The sequence below is a fragment of the Malurus melanocephalus genome, unplaced genomic scaffold (assembly GCF_030028575.1).
Source record: "Malurus melanocephalus ecotype Western Australia unplaced genomic scaffold, MMel_1.1 scaffold_24, whole genome shotgun sequence".
NCBI lineage: Eukaryota > Metazoa > Chordata > Aves > Passeriformes > Maluridae > Malurus > Malurus melanocephalus.
Window position 1 is genome coordinate 128,774 of NW_026623256.1, and position 16,427 is coordinate 145,200.

The following is a 16,427-nucleotide window of genomic DNA, read 5'->3' on the forward strand; positions in this document are numbered from 1 at the left end:
CCGCTGTTCCCCCAGTACAACTACCAGGCGGAGGTGGCGGAGAACCAGCCGGCGGGGACGGCGGTGGTGGCGGTGGCGGCCCAGGACCCCGACGGGGGCGAGGCGGGACGGCTGGTGTACTCCATGGACGCGCTGATGAACAGCCGCTCGCTGGAGCTCTTCAGCATCGACCCGCGGGCCGGGCTCATCTCCACCACCCAGGCCCTGGACCGCGAGAGCATGGACCTGCACTACTTCCGAGTGACGGCCACCGACCACGGGACACCCCGGCTCTCCGCCACCACCATGGTGGCCATCTCCGTGGCTGACCGCAATGACCACGACCCCGTGTTCGAGCAGGGCGAGTACCGGGAGACCATCCGGGAGAACGTGGAGGAGGGATACCCCATTCTGCAGCTGCGGGCCACCGATGTCGACTCCCCGCCCAATGCCAACATCCGCTACCGCTTTGTCAATGAACGGGCGGCCCATAATGTATTTGAGATCGATCCCCGCTCCGGCCTCATCACTACCAGTGGGCCGGTGGACAGGGAGAAGATGGAGAAGTACTCCCTGGTGGTGGAAGCCAATGACCAGGGCAGGGAGCCAGGGCCCCGCTCCGCCACCGTCAAGGTCTACATCACGGTCCTTGATGAGAATGACAACATTCCTCAGTTCAGCGAGAAACGCTACATCGTCCAGGTGAGGGAGGATATACGGCCCCACACCGAGATCCTGCGCGTCACCGCCACAGACCTGGACAAGGACAACAATGCGCTGGTGCACTACAATATCATCAGTGGGAACAGTCGGGGCCAGTTCTCCATCGACAGTGTCACTGGGGAAATACAGGTGGTGGCCCCACTGGATTTTGAGGTGGAGCGGGAGTACGCCCTGAGGATCCGGGCTCAGGATGCGGGGCGTCCTCCTCTTTCTAACAACACTGGCATGGCCAGCATCCAAGTAGTGGACATCAATGACCATGCCCCCATTTTTGTCAGCACCCCTTTTCAAATCTCTGTCCTGGAGAATGCTCCCCTTGGCCACTCTGTCATCCATATCCAGGCCGTGGATGCAGATTACGGCGAGAACTCGCGTCTGGAGTACAAACTGACAGGGGTCTCGGCTGATACGCCYTTTGTGGTGAACAGTGCCACGGGGTGGATCACGGTCAGTGGGCCCTTGGATCGGGAGTCAGTCGAGCACTATTTTTTTGGGGTAGAGGCTCACGACCATGGCTCTCCATCTTTATCCGCCTCGGCCAGCGTCACCATTACTATCATGGATGTCAACGACAACCGCCCCGAATTCACCCAGAAGGAATATTTCATCCGCCTGAACGAGGACGCAGCTGTGGGGACCAGTGTCCTCAGTGTCACGGCAATCGACCGGGATGTCAACAGCGCCRTCACCTACCAGATCACAGGAGGCAACACACGGAACCGCTTCTCCATCAGCACGCAAGGTGGCACRGGGCTCATCACTCTGTCTCTGCCACTGGACTACAAGCAGGAGAGGCGCTATGTGCTCACCGTGACAGCCTCTGATCGCACCCTGCGTGACAACTGCCACGTCCACATCAACATCACCGATGCCAACACGCACCGGCCTGTGTTCCAGAGTGCCCATTACTCTGTGAGCATCAACGAGGACCGGCCTGTGGGCAGCACCGTGGTGGTGATCAGCGCCACAGACGATGACGTGGGGGAGAACGCCCGCATCACGTACTACCTGGAAGATAAYGTCCCTCAGTTTCGCATTGATCCAGATTCTGGGGCCATCACTCTCCAGGCAGAGCTGGACTATGAGGACCAGGTGACRTATACGTTGGCTATCACTGCCAAGGACAATGGGATCCCCCAGAAGGCGGACACCACATATGTTGAAATCATGGTGAATGACGTTAATGACAACGCCCCACAGTTTGTCAGCCCTCATTACCAGGGCATGATCTCTGAGGACGCACCTCCCTTCACCAGCGTGCTGCAGATCTCTGCCACCGACCGGGATGCCCACACCAACGGGCGAGTGCAGTACACCTTCCAGAATGGGGAGGATGGGGATGGAGACTTCACCATAGAGCCCACGTCGGGGATCATTCGCACCGTGCGCAGGCTGGACCGCGAAAACGTTCCTGTCTATGAACTCACTGCCTACGCTGTGGACAGGGGCATCCCCGCTCAGCGAACTCCTGTCCACATCCAGGTTACCATCCAGGATGTGAATGACAACGCCCCTGTCTTTCCTGCTGAAGAGTTTGAGGTCTTGGTAAAGGAGAACAGCATYGTAGGCTCTGTGGTGGCCCAAATCACAGCTGTTGACCCAGATGAGGGACCCAATGCCCAGATCATGTACCAAATTGTGGAAGGCAACATCCCTGAGATATTCCAGATGGACATCTTTTCTGGGGAGCTCACAGCCTTGATAGACTTGGATTATGAGACAAAAGCCGAGTATGTGATTGTAGTGCAGGCCACCTCTGCCCCTCTGGTCAGCAGAGCTACAGTCCACATCAAACTGATTGACCAGAATGACAACAGCCCCGTTCTGAAGAACTTYCAAATCCTGTTCAATAACTACGTGTCCAATAAGTCCAACACCTTCCCCTCAGGGGTCATAGGGAAGGTCCCAGCATATGACCCAGATGCATCTGACCGCCTCTTCTACACCTTTGAGCGGGGAAATGAGCTGCACTTGTTGATTGTAAATCAATCGAGCGGGGAGCTGAGGCTGAGCCGTAAGCTGGACAACAACCGTCCGCTTGTGGCCTCCATGCTGGTGACTGTCACAGGTAGGGAGTGAAAATCATTAAACCTTCAGTGYAGTACCTTCGGGGGGATCTGCAAGGTCCCCCTGGGGCAGCCTGTTGTGCATTGGGGGTGGGTTGGGGACTGGTAACAAGATTTGGATTGGGAGTCCCATCTAGTCGGGGAATGTGTGAAGGGCGTGGAGTGGAGTGGTGTGAAGGGTGGCAYGGGGGACAGGCTGTCGAGCAGTGCTCTGTACAGGGGCAAAGGCAGGAGATGGTCTSCAAGAACAAAGCACCGTTACCGAGCTCTGAGATCGCCTCTAGCTGCTAGTGAGGCACCTTTGGAGGTGCTGTGGCCAGCCAGGCTGTCTGTGTTGTGTGCCATAGCGTGCTGGCCCGACTAAAAGGTGGTTCCCAGGATGGCCAGGCTGCTGGCCCGGGGGCTGGTACACTGCTTTGCTCTCAAGTCCGGGTGGCTCTGCTCGCTGCCGGGACTGAGCGCTTCCCTGGCTCCGCGCAAGAGGGAGGGAGGGACTGAGCTCAATGTAGAAGGAGCCCTCTTGAACTCCCATGTGCCAGTACCAAACAGTTCAGTCCGGATTCTAGCTGTGGTACCTGCCAGCACCTGTGCTTTGTGGACCGGCTTCTAAAGCCCGGYACCACCTTTCTGCAGCCAGCGAAATGCTGGGGGAAACAGCTGTGACAAACCTGAGCCAAGTGTCCGGTACTCTTGCATCGTGTGTGTTGCTGGAGTATCCAAATGCAGATGCTAGCAGTAGTTAGGGGTGGCTTTGTGGAGTGCTGGCATCCCCTCTAGCCCAGCTAGACAGGACAAAGATGGACCTAGGGGCTTGCCGGTGAGTGAGCAGGGTTTGGACCTGGAGCTCCCTGAGCTTTGCCTTCTCCACCAGCCTTTCTTAGCAGGCGGATGCATGGTCTGAAATGGAGGCATCTGTCCATCGCTGAACCATGCGGCAGCTCCGGGGGATGGAGAGCAAGAGCCTTCTCTGGAGGGATTGCCAGGAGTGCCTGGGGAGCTGTACTCTAAATCGTGCTGCTCCCCTGACCGTCAGTTACCAGCTGCCTTCCCTTTTAACTCTCTCGATCTGGCTTATTCTGTGAGGATCTCTTTCAAAAGATGGAGCGAGGGCTTTGAAAGGAGACCTGTTCAAGGCAGCCCTGCGTGAGCAGCACCAGCCCGGCAGTGGGCTGGGGCTCTGTGGGGGCTAATTGTAGCCGCAGGGCTGGCCGAGAGCGGCTGCAGGCGCACACATGCCCGTCGCTGGACGAGGAGGGGGTGGTTTTGACCTCTCCAGCTTCTGCCCTGGTGTGTTTATGCAAGCCCTGCCTCCTCACACACTTAACCCTGCACAAAGGCAGGAGACAATCACGTCCTGAAGTCCTGTATCGAGCCGCCTCGCGGCAAGGGGGCCCTTGCAATTAGAATGTCGTCATCTTCCAGCGGGAAGGGAGAATGGGAGAGGTGTGCTCATGTAGGAGGGGAGAAGATGGAAGGGGAAGAGCCGTTCAGGGGAGGGAAGTGAGACGCTGGGAAACGGCCTTTTGTTGGCTTTGATAGTGGCTGTGGAGGTGGAAGGCTAGTTAGGTTTYTCAGTCTTTGTTGTTGGAAGCCCCCCGCCCAGCTGGCAGCTSTGCCGGTCCCATGCTGTCGCGGTGTGCAGAGAGAGGGTGGGTTCGCAGAGCTGGCATTCAGGACATTCAGACCCGGCTGCATTGTCTGCCCCGGACACTGTGCCTTGCCCGAACACCTTCCTGCTGCCAGAAGGCAGCAATAGTACCGGGGTGGTGACCCTGCAAGGGTCGGCTCCTGGGAGGGAGTGGCTTTCCTGCCTTTATGGGGTGTTTGAGGCAGGCTGGATTCCCCTATGGCACAGAGCAAGGGCCCTTTTTGCCTGCCTGTGAGCTGTGTGTTTTCTTACCTCAGACCCTTGTAGGAGGCAGAGGACTTGGGCCATCACAAACCAGTGCCTTTCCAGTGGGGCTCAAAACTGATCTCGTAGGTGTGTCTACACCTCTGGGTGCTAATATCTGCTCTTGGCTGCAGAGTTTGCAGGACAGCAGGGTGGAGGAGCAGTGTCCATGGCCAGCAGCACTGTGAAATCAGGGCAGCGTAGGAGACTGATATCATTCTGACTTTAAACCATTTCAGACTGGTTTCTCTGAGCCTGGCAAGGGTGGAGACTCAGCTGCAGGAGAGTGACATTCATCCTCTGTTCTGGGTGACGGGACCCTGATTTACTTCCAAGACCTCTTAACTGGTAAAGTATCATCAAAATGTTGAGAGGTCTGCCAAAGCCCTTCAGCAGTGGTGAGGAATGTTCACCATATCCATGCCTGTCTCCTTTCCTCACTTCTCTGTCTGGACATGTTTTACAGCTTCTTAGCTGCAAACATGAAAGCCACCCTGTCTGTCCCCAGGACACCCTTGCTGTCTCTGGGGTGGCCATTGCAGTCAGAATTGCTCTCTTGGACATTACTRCTGCMACTCAGAAGAGGACAKGCAGCTCTTCTTTAGCTTTGATACRTTTGAAACTGGTAATTGTCAGTCTTGTAATTGCAAACACMATGGCCCAGTGTTGTCCAGCATGAAGGTTAGAGCCCCTTGTCCCTTTTCCTTGCTCCATTCTAGGACTCTTCACTCTGCTGCATGAATATTCACCAGGCACCAGCTCTCCAGCCACAGGATTTAATCAGAAAGGCTGAGCATTCGTGATTAAAATGCCTCCCATGGGGGGTCAGTGCCTCCAGCCAGCTTTGGGCTTTCTTCTGGTAGCTTTATGTTTTTTCTTTCCCCATTTGCAGCAGGTCATTCTCTTAACCATCTGCTTCCTTTTGAACGGAGCTGAGGTGGGAGACAGCCATGGATGTGATGCTGAGGTGGGACAGGGTTACAGGGGAGCTTACTGAGGAGGGCTCTGGGGCCAGGCCTGGCTCCAGGTTGCTCTGGGGAACTGGGAAAGGGCTGCTTGGCTTTTCTGCTGTGAACTGGGCAATTCCAAAGGTATCAGGTATCCTCCAGCTCACTTTCTTCCCCAGGCACAGGCTCCTTGCTCCAGGGAGGCATTGCTGGTCTCCAGCCTGCCCAGGACTCAGTATCATATCAGCCAAGGCCTCATAGCAGCCATAAATCAGGCAGATGTCTGCCTGGCAATTGCCAGACTCTGAGCAGCCCTTGGGGAGTGTGAGAGCTGTCCCCAGGGCCTCATGGCTGTTTCTGGGTGAGCTATGCACTGAAGAGAGGAGGGGAGAGGGGAGGGAGCTGGGCTCACACTGAGCTCATGCTTACCTTAACCAACTGCAAGGAGGGGACAAAGGGAGAGGAGAGGGAGCTGRGACATGACCCAGCTGTGTGCTGAGAGAAGAGCTGGTGTCAAAGTCATGGTATCCTGGGGTGCTGTCTCCCAGGTGGTTCCTCGGGGAGTGATGCCAAGCTGATGGTAACTTGGGAAGCATCTTATGCCCAGTGTGGCTTGTGGCTTTCCCCTCACTCCTGCCCCCAAGRTCTGGGTGATCTCGCTACCCCCTGAGCCTCTTGCAGAGAGATTCTGCCTTGGGGAATGCAGGTGATGATGCCAGTTCCTTACACTGAGCCCAGACAGGTCTAAATCCTCGGCGTGTCCAGCCGGGTGCTGGGTGGAGCTGTTCTGTCGCTGCTGCTCGTGCTGCCCTCTGTGCCAGAGTGGGCAGGGTGTCACCCAGAGGGGAGCGTTCTCACCTTGCTTCCATGTGAGGTGGGAGCAGTTTAACTTCAGAGAGAAGCTTTGCTCCAGGAGATTAGCTCCTGGCACGCTGCTCCCCATCCTGCAGCCAGCCTTATCTCCAGAGCACCAGTCCCGCTGCTGCTTGCGCCGGAATTTGCAGGGTCACCAGAAAGCTTTCACCTTCTGAAGAGCAGAAGAGAGAAGTGGAAGAAAGGGAGATGTTTCAATTTGTAAATCCTCCTGCACTGCGCACTTCAAAYGGGGTTGAGGGAAATCAAAAGGCTTTTCAGTGCAGTAGCCATGGGAAGAGAGGAGCAGTAAAGGCAGCTTGGTACATGAGGCTTGGAGCTGGGGCTTGGATGAGGGATGAGAGGCTGCCATTTGTACCCTGTGTCAGGGCTGGGGCTGAGGGAGGTGCCAGGAAGCCTCTGCCCCTCGTACCTCCTTGCACTGGGCTGGAGGAGGTGATTCACATAGGGGAGGTTACAGCAATGCTTGGGATCCAGGATTAGTCCTGGGAGTCACCGTTGAGAGGTACTGATGTAAATATTGTCTTGGTGTGATGATGGAGAGCCAGGAGAGCCAGGTTTCCAAGGAAATGTGGGGGTTTGAGGCWCTCGGGTGAGTGTGGGGTGAGATCAGAGCAACAGACAACAGCTGTATGCTGCTGATGCCAATGGGGCACCTGTGCTGGGGCGCTGGCAATGGGTTGGAAGATGGATTGCCTTATTTCAGGGGCAGTGAGGGTCTTGATGAGCCCCATCGAGCATTTCTGGGGCCACCAGGGTTGGCAGTCTTGCTTTGCCATGCTGAAACCTGGGTCTGCCTGCTGGAGCCTGTGCTGCAGGCCCAGAAGGAGAGGAGCAGTTGAGAGGAGGCATCCTCCTGGGGGTCAGACAGGCTGATCCCACCTGGTTGCCCCAGCCAAAGCTGCTGGCAGAGGTGTCTGGGGTGTCCTGGGGTGTCAAGATCTATTGGATCTCTGGGAGCTGGGTAGGTGGGGTGAGGCAGGTGTCCATGATCACAGAGCTGTCGGGGTGGAAGCTGCCCCACTGCCCCCTTGGGCTGCGCTGTGCTGCCTGTGCCCCTGCAGCCTGAGCCTCTGGCTGGGAGTGCGGCTGATGTGGGCTGGGCGAGCTGCTGCTGCTGGCCAARGTCCTGGGAGAGAACTCAGAGTGTCCCTGCATGCTCCTCTCCTCCTGCCTGGGAGATCGTGTGGTGCGGGATCCCAAAGGGAAGGAGTTTGTTTCCAAGGAATGTAGAGATTAAAGAGAATTAAACAAACCAGAGATGGGCTGAGGGAGGATGTGGAGCAGATGGTGAGAAGGGGGGAAGCTGGGAGACCAGCACAAAAGCCTGGGAGAGCCTGGAGGAGAGAGGAAGGAAATGGCAGGAGGAGAGCGCTGGGAAAGGCAGCATGGGGGAGGCAGACAGGGCACAGCAGGGAAGCAAAACACCCCAGGCCCTGGCATCAGCTCCTGTGTTTGCCAAACCTCCTGCTGGGACTTCCTTCTGTTYCTGAGCACCTTTGTTCCTGAGAGCTCAGTTTGCTGCCGAGATCCAGGACAAGGAAAAAGTCTGAGAGCTCTCTCAGTGGAGAGCCTGATGTGATGGAGAAGGTGCAGCTACACTGTCCACACCCCCTCCATCGCAGGTGGCCCCCCTGCTAGCCTCTGGGGCTGTGGCTGCAAGCTTCCTTAGCTTGTTGGGGGCCACACAGGGTGCAGGGCTCTGCCCTGGGGTGGGAGGGAGGAGACCCTCTGAGCAGCAGGCAGAGACCTGCAGCGTGTCCCTGTTCCCTCCRACAGACGGGATCCACAGCGTGACGGCCCAGTGCGTGCTGCGGGTGATCATCATCACGGAGGACATGCTGGCCAACAGCATCACGGTGCGGCTGGAGAACATGTGGCAGGAGCGCTTCCTCTCCCCGCTGCTGTCCACCTTCCTGGAAGGAGTGGCCACCGTGCTTGCGACGCCCAAGGAGGACATCTTCATCTTCAACATCCAGAACGACACGGACGTGGGCGGCACGGTGCTCAACGTCAGCTTCTCGGCGCTGGCGCCGCGGGGCGGGCGCTACTTCAGCTCGGAGGAGCTGCAGGAGCAGCTGTACATGAAGCGCATGGCGCTGACGGGCGCCTCCATGCTGGAGGTGCTGCCGTTCGACGACAACGTGTGCCTGCGGGAGCCCTGCCAGAACTACATGAAGTGCATCTCCGTGCTCAAGTTCGACAGCTCCGCCCCRTTCATCGCCTCGCCCTCCACCCTCTTTCGACCCATCCACCCCATCGCCGGCCTGCGGTGCCGCTGTCCCCAGGGCTTCACCGGGGACTACTGTGAAACAGAGATCAACCTCTGCTACTCCAACCCCTGCCTGAACGGTGGCATCTGCACGCGCAAGGAGGGCGGGTACACCTGCGTGTGCCGCCAGCACTTCAGCGGTGAGTGCTGGGGCTGGGGCCCTGCGGGGACAGGTGGGCGGGTCCCTTGGCATTGCTGTCACCATGGCAGGTGCCCTTCCCAGCAGGGCAGTGGGTGTCAGAGCCTCTCTGTGCCCACAGAGGTCCAGCTCTGCTCCCAGCTCTCCGTGTTTCCATGGTGCTGCATGTGCAGGGCTGAGGTTGCCATAGAAATCTGTTTTGTAGGGAGTTGGCATGGAGGACTCTTGGGGCCCCTGGCCATCACTTCCCACCCCTTTTCACAGAACAGGAGGGCTAAGCTGGCTTGTGCTAGGCTGGGGCGCAGGAGGTTTCTCTGCTGTGCTCCATGCTGGGAGTATGACGGATTCTGGACCACTGGAGTCTGTCTGCTGGTTTCAGCCGGTGCCAGTCTTTAGCTGGTCTGGCAGAYTTGTGGAGCTACGCTGGCCCTGTGTGCAGTGGCTGAGCCACAGCCCACCCAGAACAGAAGGGGAGGCTGGGCCTGGGTGCCCCAGCAGGCAKGATCTGATCCAGGCAGATCTGGTCCTAACAGCGGGGTGGGGGGGAATTCACAGACCAGCCAGTGTCTTGYTGCCACGAGTTCCCAACAGGCTGTGGAGAACTGGCAACTGGGGATGAAGGGAGGTGGCCAGTGGCTGCTGAGGAGGGATTCCCTGCCTTGCTCTCACTGCCAGGAGGGAGCGTGGCGGCAGATGGCTGCCTGGAGCTCTCCTGTCGGTGGCTCCTGGTGAGATAAGCAGAGTCAGTGGTAATTAACCCCCGGCATTTGAAGCGTGAACAGCCATTAGCAGAAGGGTTAATGAGCTCATTTGCCTGTCACTTCATGCTGTCTCCTCATCCTCCTTGCGTATCACAGAGCAAGTAATGGGAGCAGGGCCCGGGGCGTAAGACTGCAGCTGAGTGGTGCCCTGGGTGCTGTGGGGATAGCACAGGAAAAGGGGCTGACAGACMTGGGGTGTCCCTGTTACTCATGCCAGCAAGGTGCCAGGGTATCTGTTGTCCCTCATGTGGCTGTTTCCCACGTGGCTTTTTCTTCTGCATGCAGGTTTTGGAGGGTCCTGGTGCTGTGGGTGGTACTTTTACAGCTATTGACAAGGGAACTCAGTGGCACTGGGTTGTCCCCACACCATGGAGACAGGACTGAGATGCCTGTCCCCAGTCTCTGTGGTGGCAGGGCCCAAGGAAGCACTCTCAGCATTACCAGGACTTCCCTTGGTTTGCCTCTCCATCCWTAGAACTGTGCAGCCCAGCTGTGGCCAGTGCCCTCCTGTCCCGTTCCCATGCCAGCTGGATTCAAACTTGTCCATTCAGCCAGAGCTGGCATCACGTGCAGCCCAGTGGCTCGTGCAGGGCTGGCAGTGGTYGCTGGCTCACTGGCTACCATAGGGAACACCTGGGTAACACTGGAGTTGTCATAGCCTTCAGTGGCCCCCGGCTGCTCCACAGACTCCTTCCCTTCAGCTGCCCTGTCCCRAATCCAGGCTGAGGTCTGCATTCCCAGGACCAGGAGCACGTGGGTGGCTGCCATGTCCATGTCCCAAGCCTGTGTCCTTGCTCCCGCAGGCGAGAACTGTGAAGTGGACAGCCGTGCGGGGCGGTGCGTGCCCGGCGTGTGCCGCAACGGTGGCACCTGCACCAACGGCGCCGACGGCGGCTTCCGCTGCCAGTGCCCGGCGGGCGCCTTCGAGCCGCCCTTCTGCGAGGTGTCCACGCGCTCCTTCCCACCGCGCTCCTTCATCATGTTCCGGGGCCTGCGCCAGCGCTTCCACCTCACCCTCGCCCTCTCGTGAGTTCTCTCTTTCCTCCGCTGCACAGCATCCTCAGTTCACCTGGCCCTGCTCTGGTGGCTCTTGTGCAYGCTGGGCCAATCCAGGAATTGGCTGGTGCTCTCCAGACCCCTGTGTTACTGGCTTTGCTTCCCCATGGGGCTGCCCTGGCACCTTTAGCCAAAGGGCTCTAAATCTGCACTGACACCAGCTCATCCCTTCCTGCGGTGCCTCTGCCCTTCCCTGCTGCCAGCTTTCTGCCTCCRTGCCAGGTCCCCATGCTCGGGTCTCAGTGTCCCTGTGCTGGGATCCTGCTGCCTGCCATGGGAGAGAGGGGATTTTCCTGTGCTCCTTGCACACACCCTGCCCTCCTTCCCCCCCTGCCCCAGGTTCAGCACTGTGGAGCCCGGTGGCCTCCTGCTCTACAATGGGCGCTTGAACGAGAGGCATGACTTCCTGGCAGTGGAGATCATCCAGGGGCAGGTCCAGCTGAAATATTCCACAGGTATGCCTGACCCTGCYTGTTGTGGGATCTGTGTCATGGGAGCTGTGAGAAGGCCTGTGCTGAATGGGGAGAGCTGAGTGCTGCCCTGGATGGAGCCTGTGCTAAGGGAAGCAGGGTTGAGAAGTGTTGGTGAACATCAGCAGACAGCGCAGGGATGAGCTGTGTGTCTTGGGACTCTCCCTGGGCTTAGGAGTGTGGCTTGTGAGCACAAACCAGGACAAACCGTCTTGCTATCTCTGCTGCTGTTGTGTCTTGTTGTGTCACTATGAGCAGCATGCTGGGTTTGGTGCCTCAGGAAGGGTGGGAATGTCTGAGGGCTGTCCARCTTCCCTCAGCCTGCCATTATCCTGTCTCCTCAGGAGAGTCCAGCACAGTGGTGAGCCCCTACGTGCCTGGGGGTGTGAGTGATGGGCAGTGGCACACGCTGCAGCTCCRCTACTACAACAAGGTACGTGTGCCCCAGCTGTCCCCAACACGCAGGCGCTCTCTCCCCACAAATGAGTGGCTCTGGCTTTCCTGTTCTCTGGCTCTGTGCCATGGCAGGGGCTCTGGAGAGAGGGTAGAGGAGGTTTTCAGYCCTTAGGGATGGATGCAGTAGAGCAGACAGCTGGCTACAGGGGTAGATTGACATTCAGTTCATCACCTGGTGGCTGCAGGAATGTGCTCCATGCAGAGTCCTTGCCCGTGTCCCTCTCTGGTGCTGCTTGTTAGAGCCTTAGGTGTTCTTCCCGCATTCTCACACCTCCAGGAGCACAGCTGAGCCCGGGCCATGCTCAGGCCTTTCCTTGCTCTTGTGTGAGCCATTGGGTGCTTGGCTCTGGGGCATGTGTGCTGCTGACAGCCCTGCATGTGTGCTGCTGACAGCCAGCCCTGCGTTTGCTTTCAGCCCAAGGTCAGCACCCTGGGGGTGGTGCAGGGCCCCTCCAAGGACAAGGTGGCCATCCTGACAATAGATGAATGTGATGCCTCAGTGGCCTTGCAGTTCGGCAGTGAGATTGGAAACTACTCCTGTGCTGCAGAAGGTGTGCAGACCAGCTCGAAAAAGTGAGTTCCTTGGAAATGCTGCAGTGGGGAGAGTCCTCTGAGGGGCCAGGCCTTCACATCTGGGATCTTGGCTGTGTGTGCCTGTCCTTGAGGATGTCTGCTTCCCAGCCTCTTGTACTGGGGAGCTGGCTGGGCAAGTGTGAGGTTGCTTAAAGCCCTGGGCTTCTGATCCTGTAGGTCCCTGGACCTTACAGGTCCTTTGCTCCTTGGRGGGGTCCCCAACCTGCCGGAAAACTTCCCCATCACTCACCGGGACTTTGTGGGATGCATGAGAGACCTGTTCATCGACAGCAAACGCATCGACCTGGCCTCCTACATCGCCAACAACGGAACTGCTGCAGGTACCAGTGCCTCTGCTCCTGCCAGTCCCTGCTGTGGGCATTGCTTCTCCTCACGCAGCAGTGCTGCTGGGCTGTAACAGCATCATGGCACCACAGCTGGAGCTGAGTGGCTTCTCACTGGACAATAAGGCCTTCAGGTGTCCCTAAATGATCCAATGCCCACTTCAGCTAATGTTCCGGGAATATCCCCTGATCCCAAGTGCAGAGCATGTAGAGCTGGCTGATCTGGGAGATGCTAGATCATCAGTCCAGCTCTCCAATGTATTTGGTCTGGTACAAGGAACTGCAATAGCCTTGTCCCTCATCCCTGAGCAGGCAGAGTCTGTGTGGAGAGACTGAGCAGCTGRGTTGCCCCTCTGCCAGCCAGGGAAAAGGCCTGTGGGCAGTGGTGCCTTTCTGTGTGGGCTGGCAGAGGTGGTGAGCTGGTTGGGGCTGATAGAGGTGGCTTTGATACCTCCAGGTTGTCATGCCAAGCACACGTTTTGCGACTCCAGCCCCTGCAAGAACGGTGGCACCTGCTCTGTCAGCTGGGGGACCTACTCCTGCCTCTGTCCTGTTGGCTTTGGGGGCAAAGATTGCCGCCATGGTGAGTGAGTGGGCACGGCTGGCATAGGCAGGGTGGGTGTGTGCACGGCTGTGCTGGGGTTGCTGTGGAAGCAGAGTAATGGGTCTGTGTGAGATGAACTAAATCTGCTGTCCCTGCATCTAGTGCTCCCTGTGAAGTGCCCATCCCTTGTCCTCACCTCCACTTTCCTTTCCAGCCATGCACCATGCCCACTATTTTCAGGGCAACAGTGTCCTGACCTGGGACTTCAAGACAGAYGTGAAGATCTCGGTGCCGTGGTACCTGGGGCTGGCATTTCGGACACGCCAGCAGGATGGGGTGCTTCTGCAGGCCCAYGCGGGCCAGTACACCACCCTGCTCTGCCAGGTATGGCCACAGCCTCAGCCACAGCACCACAGCCCAGCCTCTGCTGCTGTCTGCCCCAGGAGAGCAGGGGATCCCTGTCCTCCCTGCTGGCTCCATCCCGAGCACAGAGTAGTTGTGGGGAGAGGCATTAGCAGGGATAAATTTCCCTTCCCCTGCTCTGATGTGGGATAGGCTGGAAGCAGCCAGAGTTGGTGAGGTCTTTGCTCACTGCTGGTGTTGCTGCTCCCTCTCTGCAGCTGGTTGGGGGCCTGCTCTCCTTCATGGTGAGCCGGGGCTCCGGGCGCAGCACCAGCCTCCTCCTGGACCAGCTGCAGCTCAGTGATGGCAAGTGGCACGACCTCCAGCTGGAGCTGMGGGATGTCCACAGCGGGCGAGACTCACGCTACGTCATCACACTCACCCTGGACTTCGGGCTCTACCAGGTAGGTGCTGCTTAAGACCCCRGCACCAGGACAGGAGCTGTGGGGCTGCTTGGCAAGCACAGGCTGTGCCTCTGCATCCCCAGAGAGGGTGGGACGGGGCTGGTGCCYATTGCCTCGCGTTACTCCCTTCCCTTCTGCAGGACACGGTGGTTGTGGGAAATGAGCTACACGGCCTGAAGGTGAAACACCTGCATGTGGGGGGAGTCCTGGGCTCTGGCGAGGTGCAGAATGGGCTGAGGGGCTGCATACAGGTGAGTCCATTGCTCTGAGCCTTCCCTTTTCAACGGGTTTGTTAATGTGGAGAGTTGGAAACACAAGTCTGGCAACTGCTGCCAGCATCTGTCCTGCTGGTGTCACTCTGGGCATTCAAGGCTCTGAGGTGCTGTGGGATAGCTTTACGTAGTGGGGATGGGGAGTGGCTGCTGCAGTGGGTTTGTGGCGGGCAGGAGGACTGGAGCCTCATGTGTCTGTCCTACCTTCACTGTGAGTTTGTCCCCTGCACTGCAGGGTGTGCGACTGGGTGACAGTGTAACCGGGACCGTGCTGCCCAAGCCCAGCCATGCCCTGCGGGTGGAGGCTGGCTGCAGTGTGCCAAGCCCCTGCGACTCCAACCCCTGCCCAGCCAACAGCATCTGCAAGGATGAGTGGCAGAGCTACTCCTGTGTCTGCCAGCCAGGTAGGACCTGCAGCATCCTGCCACTCCTCTGCTCTTCATGCCTGCTTATCTTCTCCTTTCCCCCTGTGACTTCCTGCTGACCTGTGACTGCTCTCCTGTCCATCCCTTGGGCAAGTCACATCCTTRTCAGACACTCATCAATTTTTCTGGAGGGCAGAATCCCTCCCGAGCTCCCTTTGGTACTGTGGCACCTCTCAAAAGGAGAAGGTACTTGCTTTACATGGTTCTCTCTGTCCATAATTCAGGGTACTATGGAGGGGACTGTGTGGATGTGTGTCACCTCAACCCCTGCAAGAACAAGTCAGTGTGTCGCCGCAAGCCAGGCTCACCCCTGGGCTACGTGTGCGAGTGCAGTGGGAACTTTTTTGGGCAGTACTGTGAGCACAGGTGAGACACTGGGCAGGACCATGGCCTTCATGCCTGGCTCCATGCTGGCCTCTCATCCTGGCTATGTAACCAGGGACCTCTCGATGCCACCCGCCTCCTTGGAGCTGCTGAGCAGCTGCACTGGAGGCAGGACAAGGTGGGGGGAATTTGGTTGTTGTAACATCAAAGGTGTTTCTCTCCCTAGGATGGACCAGCAGTGTCCGAAGGGCTGGTGGGGTAACCCCAGCTGCGGGCCCTGTAACTGTGATGTGAACAAGGGCTTTGACCCCGACTGCAATAAAACCAACGGGCAGTGCCACTGCAAGGTGAGGGGCGGCTGTGCCAATGGGGACATGGACCATGGCTTGCCTGAAACCCTGTTCGTTCTTGATGCCATCCCCTCCAAAGGCCTGGCAGTTGCCCAAGCCCTGCTTTGTGTGCCCAGTTCTGGGCTGGATCCCTGCTCAACTCCTCTGAGTGGCCCTTCTGCCCCAGCGTGGTGATGATGGCAGTGGGGTGCTGGCAAATCAGGAGAGCCTTGACCTTCTGTGGCTCCAGGGGTTCCCCAGCCAGCCTTGGCTGCTGTCCCAGTGGGCTCTCTGGTGACTGTCCCCATCTCCTCCCAGGACTTCCACTACCGCCCCAGAGGCAGTGACACCTGCCTGCCCTGTGACTGCTACCCYGTGGGCTCCACCTCACGTTCCTGTGACAGGGAGACGGGCCGGTGCCACTGCCGGCCTGGGGTCATCGGCCGCCAGTGCAACAGCTGTGACAGCCCTTTCGCCGAGGTGACGCCCAGTGGCTGCGAGGGTGAGTGTGGGCACAGGAGTGTGGGGAGCTGGTGTCCCGGGCTTGGTGTTGGTGGCCTGGCCCTGTGACCGGTGTGTCTCCACAGTGCTCTATGATGGCTGCCCCAAAAGCCTGAAGGCGGGTGTGTGGTGGCCCCAGACCAAGTTTGGCTTCTCAGCTGCAGTGCTGTGTCCCAGAGGCTCCTTGGGTGAGTGGGGGATGTGATGGGGAGGGGAGGGCAGGGGACAGCCTGGCTGTCCTGTAGCAGCCCTGGCAATATCACTCTGTTCTTGTGCTAACCCAGTCCCGTCAAGCTGCACTTGATGTTTGGGAAAGGGAAGTTGGAGGAGAAAATGCCGTAGGCTGGGGAAGAGCAGAGAGCAGAGGGTGCTGGCCATGGGACTGAAGTTGGGTACAGCCCYAGCCATGGGGCTGTGCTTTTCCCTCAGTCTTGGTCTCCATCTTCTTCCTGCTGCTTTTTGGGTTCTCTGGGGTTGAGGCTGAGGTCAGGCCTGGCACAGCACTCACAGTGCCTTCTTATGGTTCTGGCAGCCCCATTCCCGTGTGCCCTGCAAGGGAAGTAGGCCACAGCGTGCTGTCAGGTGAATGTTGGGTAGGAATTGGCATCCTGAGCTGGAGGAGGCAAAGCTGTCCAGTGACAGAAAAGGTGTCAGCARGGTGTCTGGGAGTGGAGGG

General features: G+C 58.3%; 1 protein-coding gene across 1 annotated transcript in view; it reads left to right on the plus strand.

Moving 5' to 3' along the window:
- CELSR3 (cadherin EGF LAG seven-pass G-type receptor 3) overlaps positions 1–16,427 on the plus strand; it is a 30,772-nt gene continuing 14,345 nt past the window's right edge. The window contains exons 1-16 of the mRNA XM_057390227.1: positions 1–2,770; positions 8,259–8,891; positions 10,455–10,677; positions 11,047–11,162; positions 11,522–11,610; positions 12,049–12,206; positions 12,384–12,547; positions 13,008–13,133; positions 13,309–13,478; positions 13,715–13,900; positions 14,041–14,151; positions 14,408–14,576; positions 14,822–14,963; positions 15,148–15,268; positions 15,569–15,752; positions 15,838–15,939. Of these exons, the coding sequence (XP_057246210.1) occupies positions 124–2,770; positions 8,259–8,891; positions 10,455–10,677; positions 11,047–11,162; positions 11,522–11,610; positions 12,049–12,206; positions 12,384–12,547; positions 13,008–13,133; positions 13,309–13,478; positions 13,715–13,900; positions 14,041–14,151; positions 14,408–14,576; positions 14,822–14,963; positions 15,148–15,268; positions 15,569–15,752; positions 15,838–15,939 (5,341 nt within the window). The 5' untranslated portion in view covers positions 1–123. The remainder of the gene's footprint in view (positions 2,771–8,258; positions 8,892–10,454; positions 10,678–11,046; positions 11,163–11,521; positions 11,611–12,048; positions 12,207–12,383; positions 12,548–13,007; positions 13,134–13,308; positions 13,479–13,714; positions 13,901–14,040; positions 14,152–14,407; positions 14,577–14,821; positions 14,964–15,147; positions 15,269–15,568; positions 15,753–15,837; positions 15,940–16,427) is intronic.